The sequence below is a fragment of the Drosophila simulans genome, chromosome 2R, assembly GCF_016746395.2.
Source record: "Drosophila simulans strain w501 chromosome 2R, Prin_Dsim_3.1, whole genome shotgun sequence".
NCBI classification, from domain to species: domain Eukaryota; kingdom Metazoa; phylum Arthropoda; class Insecta; order Diptera; family Drosophilidae; genus Drosophila; species Drosophila simulans.
Genome location: NC_052521.2, coordinates 1,105,074 through 1,116,657, shown reverse-complemented (window position 1 = coordinate 1,116,657; position 11,584 = coordinate 1,105,074). Strand labels below are relative to the sequence as shown.

Below are 11,584 nucleotides of genomic sequence, written 5' to 3'. Positions count from 1 at the left end.
TGCCGTATTTTTATGGATTTATTTTGTATTTTGGAATTTCTGCCTTTTAAAAGCCGACCTATTGTAGCTACACAAAAAGAAAAGTTATAACAGATGGCGGTAGTAGGAAACCGAGCAAATTCCAGGCTGTCGTTTGGGGAGCACCTTTCGAAGCTAACAGAAAGGGTGACAACTTTGGCGATCGCGCTATCGAGTCTTGCTGAGTGCGTCGTCTGCAAGACGCTTTTAAGAAAAACAATATAAGCATAAAGTTTTATCTTCAAGGAGTTTCACATTTATTTTTATAAGATGTACCTCTACATTTTACATATTATAAATCTTTAGGCTTATAAACTGAATACAATTAAATATTAATTAGACCCGTTAGAAGTTTTCGTTGAGCAGTTCGCACCAAAAATATACATGGATTTGTTGACGTCTCTTTCACTGCCATATATTTTTCCAGCTTTTTTAGCCATTGATCCCAAGAGGTCTTGAGAAATTTTGTGTGCCGATCTTAGGGAAGATGACCATTCTTTTAATCCTATTTCATCCTAAAAAAAATATTGTATCTGCTTAAACGGTAAGAAAGAAAAGTAGTTATTTAGCTTACTGAGTTTGTCAAAATGATTCTGCCATCACGGGTTCCATCATTAATGCGAATTTGAATGCAATTCTCGTTTTTGTGCAGAATGAAATCCGATGATATATCTTCTACTTGGTCCATAAAAATTAGTTCTGGTTTATTATTTCCACTTTCCGAATGTAGCTCCAGCCTAAATGAAAAAGAATTTACTTAAAAAGAATTTATAAAACAAGGTGTCCTTTGTCAAATGATGCACTAAACAGTTTTCAAATTGTCTGTGCTCACAGTTACAAATTTTAAAGATCTGACGTATTAACGCTTTACCAAATGCCTCAGAAAAATATTTATGTCGCGGTTTACGTATCAATTACCAACAATAACAAACAACATTAAGGTATGCAAAATATTTAATTATTTTATTTATCATATAAATGATACATCAACGTTGCATGTAAAATTATTACATTAAAATTAGGACTTGATTAAGTTGAGCATGCATAATTGTGGAAATATAATGCACTATATATGGCTATTGTCAGGTCAAACTCAATACCAATAGCAATACTCAATAGCATTCGTCGGAACCGAATTTTTGAAATATGGAACTAACTTAGAATGTCCAGTGGACGTTGATCTTGGCCAATCCGGCTAATATTGTATCACGAGGAGCAACTACATCAGGATTCAAAGCATTTCCGTGGTCTTTAAACCATACATTTTGATGCAGTCATCTGCAACTTTGACAACTTCACCTCAAATCAAGGACATTTATGCGGACATTTATTGACAGTTGTTATTTGAAAATTAACAAAATCCGCTTGGAATGCTGGATTGTAAACGCTATAGATTTACCTTGTCGTATCATACACCCCTGTATGTCGTATGTTCACATAAGCACAAACTGGAAAACGGTTAAAGGGATCATTACCTGTTATACGGCAGCTTCCACAACAACCACACAAAAAAAGGGGCGGCGGAAACTCTTGTGGAGCAATCAACACAAACATACAAATTAGAGGAGAGGGTCTTAAAGTCTTATTTCGTCGTCTTTATTTTCATGGCAATGCTTTCAATTAATATCGACGGGGTTCATTATCTGTCGACCAAAGCATTTCTCGCACAATCGAAGAGAATAGTTTCATGGCGATCCTCCAAATGTTTTGGATGAAAAGGGTCAGCCGACTCCTAAAGCGAGCTACCAGGACGTACCGACTACAAAAGCGCGCTACCAAGACGAACAAAGTGGAAGAAACCAACACTAGAGTGGGCGCAACTGTCCTCATTCATGACGATAATCTTGCGCCTTACAATGAAGATCGGGCTAATCGATAGCGAACAATTATCCGAGTGGGCCACAATTAACCAGAAATGTATTATGCTGTCGACCTGTTGGTAAAACTTATTACACCTACTATTAACCTCGTTGTTTTTGAAATGTTTAATTGACTCTGTTATCCTTGTGTTCATATTTAGTAAGCTTCTCTGTGTTAATAAAGTCAGTTCGTTATGGACTTTGTCAAGCAGAACACAGAACCACCATGTTGTTATAAGGATTTACACCGTCCAGACTGATGTCTCATCCACCCCAAAAGAAGATGTGTGCCCTAAACAGCAATAATCGTGATAATATTGGGTTGCCCAAGAAGTAATTGCGGATTTTTTAAAAGAAAGTAAATGCATTTTTCATAAAACTTAAAATGAACTTTAATCAAATATATAATTGCCATTTTGTTCTTGGATTCAAGCGATAATGTTAAAATCTCTCTCTATTAATATCGTCTGCTTTCAAAACAAATGCCGCCAGGCTTGACCAGAGAAATATGACTTAGGTATGTGATACAATGGTGCACAGTTAGTACGCTGGTTTTATCGGCCGAACAAGGGATAACCTGTCTAAAGGCCCAAATCTAAAAAACTGTTGTGAAGAGGACTCAACAGCTGATCAGCTGTCGATCGCAGCAAAGCAATAATGCTTGTCTAGCGATTTCGAACGATTTGTTTTTATTGGTTTTAGCGAGCGAGGTTCTTCATCGATGCGATATGTTTCTCATTTTATTATTTGTCTTAAGTCACGTAGACGCCAGCAATCCCTAAAGATAACAAATTTGTAGACAGTTAAACTGTGCCGCACCTCAACCGTGCAGAAATATGTGCGTTAGCTAAGCTTCCCTCTCTCAAGTGCCCTCTAGTACTCTCGCACCTACACCTTTGACTTAGCGTTCCGCTGTTCGCTCTACATATAAGTAGTCGCTCATTATTATTTGCAATGATAGTCATTATTCATAATAATATCAAAACCCGGGAAAGATCGCAGAATTCCTTCATGTTACAGACCAATAAGTTTATTATCATGCCTTTCCAAACTGTTCGAAAAATGCCTTCTATCCCAGTCGATTATTTTGCCTTCAACGAAAATCATGGAACATGGAAAGCGATCTAACAGAGTAACATCAGAAATTCGTACAGCCTTCGAGAATAGTGAATATTGCTGCGCGAATTCGATGGTTATTAAGCCTTTGACTGCGTCTGGCTCAAAGGTCTCAATCATAAAATTAAACAAGACAAAATGCTACAGTCGAGTTCCCCGAGTTCTTATTTGTCGTGATGTTGATTGTCCCGAATTGGCTAGTCGGTTTATATTCTCTGTTCCAAGCAGATTCCCTAATCTTAAATCATTGTCGACCTGACAACGAGTTGCCTGACCCCCATAGCGGATCATGTTCTAACTAAAATAGACTTTATACTATTATCTGTAATCTCGACTCTCTGCCGCTCTTTAAAAAACAATTCCAACTTTTTTAAACTCATAATTAGATCATACTAATATTTATATTTATTATATTTATTTTGTCATTTCTATACACTTTTCTATATCGCGACTATCTTCTCGCGAATCGATTTGTGCGATACACGGCAACGCCTCTCGGACGGTTTGGCGAGAGGTGTCCGTGGACTCGCGCGTAAATTGATTTTTCCCTATGCTTTGACTGCGATTTTTTATTTTCTCAGAAGCAAATTCAATTGTTCAGCTTACAATGTCGAGCGCCGCCTAACAAGTGGGCCGGGTCTCGCAGCCACCAGAAATTGTTATTTGTAAACATGCCAATTTTGGAGACGCAGTAAAACTTTACAGCTTCTTCTTCGTTAGCTAAGCTCCTCTTAACCTTGGACTCTCGCGCTTGCACATTTGGCTTAGCGTTCTGTTCGCTCTGCAATTATCTTGCTCATATCACTCGCTTTCGTGCCTTTTGCATATACGCAGCGATGCAGACCCCGAACCCGACGTGATTTGTGCATAAACAATATATAGTGCAAATCATACAAAGCTGTTTACAACTTTAACTTTAATTAATTCGCTGTTGCTGCTGAGTGCTTTGTTGAACAACACATTGTGTCTGCAATATTAAAGGCAGTTAAAAGCGGGTTAAAAAAGGCAAAAGTTTTTTTTGCAAATCAAAAGAATATTACAAGCCTAAGAAAAATGTGAAAAAATGTTTGAAAACATATCAACACATTTTTAAAAACCGACGCAGGCTCTGTAGAAAATTAAGTTATCTACGCGCCAGGCAATCAGGTGGGAAATAACAAAACATCTGACTTGCGTAGGTCCGCTCTTTTTGCAACATATCTTAGCTATTCAACTTGTGTGGGAATCTTGGCCTCGCCTTTACCTCACAGCCAGGGGAAACGCTTGATTCTGACTAAGAACCCTCTGCATTGCCTGGATCTTAGTAAAGATGTTGTGCTTTGAAGAGCCTTTCTTGGAAAATCTCACTAAAGGATTCGCACAGCAATCTAGCTCAGGTGCCTCGCTTTCACCCTCTGTTGACCAAGATGGCCTTCGTCGAGTATATGATCAGCTAGAGAATTCTTCGATGGAAAACAATCAACGTGCTAAAGGATCATACAGCAGCAGGATCGACAGGGCGAGCAGCGAATGAGCTGCGTCTGCTACCCTTTAAAATTGCTATATAAACCTCGGGTTTTCATTGCCAAAGTGATTTGTGCATAAACAATTAATACTGCAAATCTTGCAAAGCTGTCCGCATTATTCAGTCAAAGTAAAAAGCAGTGAACATTGATAGGAACTTCTAGGGTTACGCAAGATTGGATATACATAAAAAATCAGAATTGTGCTCGTAAATAGCCAAATTACGGAAGCTGGTATAATTATAAATAATATTTAGTGAATACAGCATTAAAATATGAAAGAATCCTATAGTCGAGTTCCCCGACTTCTTATTCGTAGTGATGTTGATAGTCCCGAATTGGTAATTAATTAATTAAACAATTAATTCTAATTTTTTAACTCATGATTAGATCTTTCTAATATTTATTATATTTTTCCATCGATTCTATACTCTTTTCTATATCGCGTCTATCCTCTTGCAAATCCTAAGCCTTACAACAAACCATAAATACAAGTGAAACTCACACATAGCTAAACTTAAAACCGCAGAAGCAAGCGCTTCCGACTATATAAAGTACATATACTCCTGATCAGGATCAATAGCCGAGTCAATCTAGCCATGTCCGTATAAGCGTCGAGATGTCTGGAACTATAAAAGCTAGAGGGTTGAGATTCAGCATACAGATTCCAGGGACCAAGACACAGCACAAGTTTGTTGACTCATGTTGCCAGACCTACTCTAACGTTCACAAACCGCCCAAAACTGGCACGCACACACTTATAAAAAACGTGTTAAATTTTTATCGATTTGCAAAAAATGTTTATAAATAGTGCAATAGTGATTATAGTAAGCGCAATGGTAACAAAATGAGAGGGAAATTGTGACTAAGGAGTTTTCTTTATTTTGGGCCGCGTTGCTGATTTGTATTCTGTCAATGGAGATAGACTGAAAAAGACAAAAAACACTTATATAGTTGGACTTGCTTGAACCGCGTAATCTTCACCTAAATTATTTTGTGGCGCTATTAGATTTCGAAATTCTTACTGTTAAATGGACAGTCATCAATAGCTAGATCGCCTGAGTGCTTCCGATTAAAAATACTCTACAGGTTCGAAAACGTTTTCTTAAAACATTTTTACAAATTTGGTAAAGGGGTAACAAGAATTTGCAAGCTGAATTCTAAAGTTTGTTTTATATATATTATTTGCAGAGATTTTGACGCATAACTTAAGTATAACAGCTATATGATTGGTTCTGGTTAAGATTGAATTTTATCAATGTGATAACGTTTTTGATTACAATATTTTTCTTCATACATACCTATTTGGATATAACTTGGCATATTTTGTTTGCCATAAAGATGCAAAAGAGCCCCCAAGCTTTTTTATGTACCCATGTAATATACAATCGGATTCCTTTTCATCTGCATCGAAGTGCTGCTTTTGCTTTAATTTTCTTTTTTGTTCTAGTTTATCTGTCTCAGTGTTGACTGTATCAAATACTGTTTCAGAAACTTCCTGTTGCCACCTACAAGTAGATAAAGAGAACAAGAAATACAATTAATTCTTTTGAGAATTTTTGTGCTAAGGGTAATAATTTATGGATAACATATTATTAAATTGTGATTAAAGGTTAACAAATGAAGATTTTGATATCAATGTAAATATGATGAAATTAGTTAATAACTGCACCTATGAATCTATATTCTAAAATACATTGCCTAATAATAAGCACTATGTTTGTGGGAAAAACCAAAAACTCAGGTATTCTTAAAAATTCAACCTAGCGTGGGATACACAATTTTAAAATCAACGTTACATTTTTAGTTTACCTGGCCTGAAAGCTGTCTGTTATAGAAAAATAATGTCCCTGTTGCAAAGTTACTTAATACGTTTATAATTTCTGAACCATCTGACAAACTTGTGGTTTGTATTTAATAAATCGTTGTTATCTGTATTTACAAAATTTAACCGAGTCATTATATGTATATGTTATATGTCATTATATTATATGTTATTACAATCCAAAATTATTACCTGAATGTAATATTAGCATGTACACTAGTGGGCATAAGTATTTAGACACCATTAGCTTGCAACTGCCGGGCTATGCTTTTCATAGTACAGTCAAATAAATAAGTTAACTATTGATGATAAAACAAAGAGTGCCATTACAGTTACACGCGAGAGGTATGTTTTGCTTTTTACGTTTTTAATTTTCCTTCTGCTGATAAAAAAGGTAGACAGACAACAATTTATGCGGTGGCAAAAGTATTTAGACATCACATTTAATTAGTTCGCATTGATCTGTTGTTCAAAGAATATCAAATTTTTGACTTTTTTAGATCATTTGAACATTTGTTCTTGATAACCTGTTACTACCTACATTTATTTCATTCATAAATTTGTTAAACATTGAAAAACCAAAGGAACTGAGCGTATTTATAAAAAATTAAAGAATAATAATTAAGTATAACTCTGGTATTTCGGTACAAAATAACATTGATTTATACAAAATTCCACGGGCAACGGTGTATTACCAAATAAATAAATATAAAAAAAATCACACAACCAAAAACAAAAACAAAACAAAACAACTCAAAAGGACGATGGGTATATTTTACTGATGTTTAAGCAGAATGTTCTACAAACTCCCCGATCGGTTGCCAAAGAACTAAAAGGAGCAGAAATCGATATCAGTGAAAGAAAAGTTCGCAGACCTCTTAAGGAAGCCGATTTTTGAACATATTTTAGCAAAGTTATACCACTAATAACTCCACGAAATGAGTTAAAGCGCCTCGACTTTGCCAAAAAATATGTTGGTCAGCCTGCATCATTCTGGAACAATGTTTTGTGGAGCGATGAAAATTCTTTTGAGTTTCACTGCTAAGTTTCACCGAAGCAATATCGAAGCAATACCGAACCATGAATCAAAGAAAATATTTAGATGTCCTTAATAATCATGCATTCCCCTTTGGTGATAAATTGATTGGAGAGTCCTTCATACTCCAGTAGGATAATGCTCCCTGTCATAAGGCCAAACTGATTACGAAGTTTCTGAAAGATGTTGGCGTAAACACATTGGATTGGCCACCTCAAAGTCCAGACCACGACATAATAGAAAACCTCTGGTCATATTTAAAAAGAAAAAGGCGTGAAAACTTATCTAGAAGTCGCGAAGAAACGATTTTAGAAATTCAAACCTTATGGAAGGATATTTCAATAGATTATATCCACAGCTTGGTACAGTCAGTGGTACAACGTCTTCAAAAGGTGATAGACGCTAAGGGAGGGTATATATTTTATTAATTTGTCATAATTTTTTAGTTGACTTTTTTTTCAATTTATAACATTTAAAATAATTAAGCCACTGCTAATTTGTAAAAAAGTAATTTTTGTTAAATCAACAATGAAGTTATCCATATGTTTATGATATCTAATTTAACTACGATAGTCTACCTATTTACTAAAATTATTAACAATTTTGCTTTAAGTAAACAATGAGTTACAAACAAATATATTGAATATATTTCTTGTCCAAATACTTATGCCCACTAGTGTATGCTGGTGTTCTATAACGGGTAATGGGTAAAACCCATTTAAATGAAAATGTCTTGCCATTAACAAGAAAACGTTGTTCTGATCTATTTGCAGCCATTATATATTTATTACGCATTTATGTCAAAACAGATTTTTGAAAAAGGCATGTATAAAATAATTAATTTACGATTTGCGAGTCCCGGACTTTAATCAGCAAGGTTAAATATTCTTCCACCGTGACCAAAACATTTGCTGCATGAAGGCGATGCGCTTCGAGCCATTCACATTTGGCTCTATAAACGACGAAGACGATTAAGTTAAACATCAAGCTAAAACATCAAGATTAGATCGAGTCTAATGGTCGAGATTTAAATGACGCCGATATGTGGCAAGGAAGGGTATTCGGAGGTATGTATATCGGAGGTCAAAACTAATAATAAACCTATTACTGGCCCTAAAAAAGGTAGTCATTCGAGCTCGTTTAGAAACTTTCTAAATGTTTGTTGAAGCTTATCGATCAGCCTCACACAAAAAACGGATAAGTCAAACGAAACTAATTTTGAGCTTGATAAGGAATCCACTAGACGGGCCACTTTATTGCATATTGCAGTCATCTTGCACTTTAAAAATGTCACCCTGTGTGCGTCAGCGGTAACGTTTCCAGAATTTTCAGCAACCATGGGAATGGCTAACAACAACCCGACAAAACAGCTACTCGAAATTCGGCAATAGAGGGAAGATGAGCGGAATGAAAATAAGCTGCAGCAGTCCATTCCTTGACCAAGTAAGCTCCGAAATATACCTCTTTATGTATGCAATCTTGGGGGAATTACTTTTAATTTTGTAACGAACTGATTTTGTTGGTCTGCTCACTACTAGATACGTGCGGATAGCTTAGTAGATTTTGTGTGTTCGTCCCACCAATATATTAAATGTTAACAACCGGTTAACAATAACAGCACTTTGCAGTTCTCGTTTCGTTGATCTACACTTTGAGTGAATTTTCTTCCGATTGGGTGATGCTCCCCTGCCGCGCATGTTGGGTGCCAAGGAGATGCGCTGTTAGGCTTGACAAGCGTCACCGTACCCAGACTAGGGTAACCGGGTGCTGGGCTCTCAAGGCCAACGCCGCGCTAGTCGATACTGTGTGTCTTTCGCTCTGTCATGGCCTGTCCTGCCAGATGACCGTTCAGTTTCCACAAAATTTCTGTGCAATCGGCCCATACAAACGCAAACGGTCTTATTTGCTTGGTCTCACCCCCGATCACCAAATCCTCTTTCTCCAAGCTCCGTTCCTCCAAACTCTCGTTCGTTCCCACTACCGTTACTATGGACTGACATGTTGCGTAACTGGCAATATGCAGGCCTTCCTTCCGCAGTTGACATCAGCATTTGTGCTGTTAATCCTCACAATGTTCACTCCATTTAACCCGTTTTAAATGTTGGAGACAAACAGTTGAGAAAAATCCATTACTCGTAGAGAAGGGTATACTAGAATCGTTGAAAACTATGTAACAGGTAGAAAGAAGCGTTTCCGACTATATAAAATATGTATATTCTTGATCAGGATCAATAGCCGGTCGATATAGCTATGTCCGTATGATCCCAGGAACTGTAAAAGATATAAGGATAAGATTTAGCATACAGATTCTAGAGACAATGACAAAGCCAAAAGGAAGACAGTCATCTTCCCAACATATTCATCATAAATTTTCAAGTGAAAATGCTTCCTTACGAGGAAGACCTGGAGATCATACCGGCGAGATCAACCGGCAATATACCAGTGACAGCGGCGAGGGACCCCCTCTGCAGCAACCGAACTATATTATTTGGCGCCTAAATGTGAGGCCCACACTACACTGAATTATGTAAGTGAGGTACTCAACCCAAATTTACCTCCAAGCTGCATAATTAAAATATTTAAATATCTTTGCGGTTAAATAAAACTAAAATAAAAATGTACACTGCATTTTCATAACAATTAAAAAATCTGTGTGTTTTGTGCCGCTGCGCTGAAGAAATATTTAATTTTAAATATTGATTGACCTGGTGATGTGCATTTTATTCCAGTCTCGTGAATTACTTGAACACTGTCGCAAATTGACTTTGGGGTTTATATTTTATTGTGTGCATTTAATTCCACATTCGCATATGTCTGGACACTGTCGTTTTATTTGAACTTGAATTCTCTGCATTAGCTGCACAGCCGACTCGTCCTTTTTTATCGTTGCCCCGCTCCCCTTTGTTACACGAAACAGCAGCGCATGTATTGCTGCGGCAATTTTTTTGTCTTTCATATCTCTCTTTGTCTTTCCTGTTACGTTTTTTTGTCATTTATATATTTCTTTGGCTTAGCGGATGCCCGTTCCCCCTCACCTTACCGTTGCTGGACGAAGCAACGGCTTCGCTCAACGAGCCCTCGACCAATGTTATTAGAACGCCGACTCAGAATCGCGACCCCTCGCCGTACTGTGTACCCTATGGGCAAGACTGCTTGAGTATTTCTATACTCAGCTCCTCATGAGCAATTCATTCCGACAGTATAGGAATTAGAAACAATACGCCAGCAATGAGAGGTTCTTATGTTAACACCCACAACCAATAAACTGTCTTTTGGAGCGGAACAAACAGTTATTACGGCACTGCAAGAACAAGCTGCAGAAAGCCGTCGCAGAGAAACAGAACTGCGCCAAAATTTTGAAGAGCTTTCCAACCGAGTCGCGGCGGTACAGGTTAATCCTGCCCAGGTAGCAGCGCCTCCGATCAACTCGATTTCGGCCGATACACATTATCGAGCAAGAGCTAGGCACCCTTAGACAGGGAGACAGAGGTTAAGAAAAAACTCACCTTGCTCACCAACTAGGTGACTATGTCATACGAAGCGTCGTCAGCAACGGGTTTGTGCGAGAAGTTCCGGGATGACGCCTTGCGCGTTTTCGTCTCGGGACTCAGGCGCTACCTCAGGAATGTGCTATTTACGGCAAAGCCGAAAGACATGCCATTAGCGCTCGTCCTGGCGCAGGAAGTTGAATCCAACCACGAAAGATATACCTTCGCAACTTCATTTGCAAGAAGCCGGAAAGATAGGGACCCCAGACAGTATCCCAACGTGCAGGAGCGCCAACAAGCCCCTCCACAAGCCAACTCGCAGGGAAGGGCCAGGAAGAACCCACACTTTACTTGGCAGCACAGGGCACAAGTGCACTTTGCTCCAAGAAGCGACAGTGTGGCTCGAGGAAGCACACCGGAACCTATGGACGGAACGGAACGTTGGACGGTATGCGGTTAAAGAAATAAACATCTTTACCGACCACCAACCTTTGACGTTTGCGGTATTGGAATCAAATCCGAACTCCAAGACTAAGAGATGGAAAGCACAAGCCCGGAACGTCGTTGCAGATGCCTTCTCGAGACAACAACTCAACGTTGTTGGAGACCAGGAACAAGAATCGTGCGCGTCCACGGTTCACAGCGAACTTTCGCTTACACAAACGATCAAGTCCACGGACAAACCCGTGAATTCAGAACCAAATAATTTTAGAAGAGGCCCTTGGAAACTCACTTTTATA

The 11,584-nt window shown here is 38.0% G+C and overlaps 1 protein-coding gene across 6 annotated transcripts in view; it reads right to left on the bottom strand.

Annotated features, from left to right (window-relative positions):
• Positions 1–246: 246 nt before the first annotated feature.
• Positions 247–11,584, bottom strand: part of LOC6739534 (G protein-coupled receptor kinase 1) — a 101,178-nt gene continuing 89,840 nt past the window's right edge. For 4 of the 6 annotated variants that reach the window (XM_039292444.2, XM_039292448.2, XM_039292446.2 and 1 more), the window contains 3 exons: positions 5,797–6,003; positions 593–755; positions 247–533 (listed from right to left, as the gene is read on the bottom strand). In XM_039292444.2, coding sequence (XP_039148378.1) covers positions 351–533; positions 593–755; positions 5,797–6,003 — 553 coding nt within the window. In that variant the 3' untranslated portion in view covers positions 247–350. Of the gene's footprint in view, positions 534–592; positions 5,422–5,796; positions 6,004–11,584 lie in introns of those variants that run through there. The other 2 variants (XM_039292445.2, XM_039292449.2) reach the window with 2 other exon arrangements.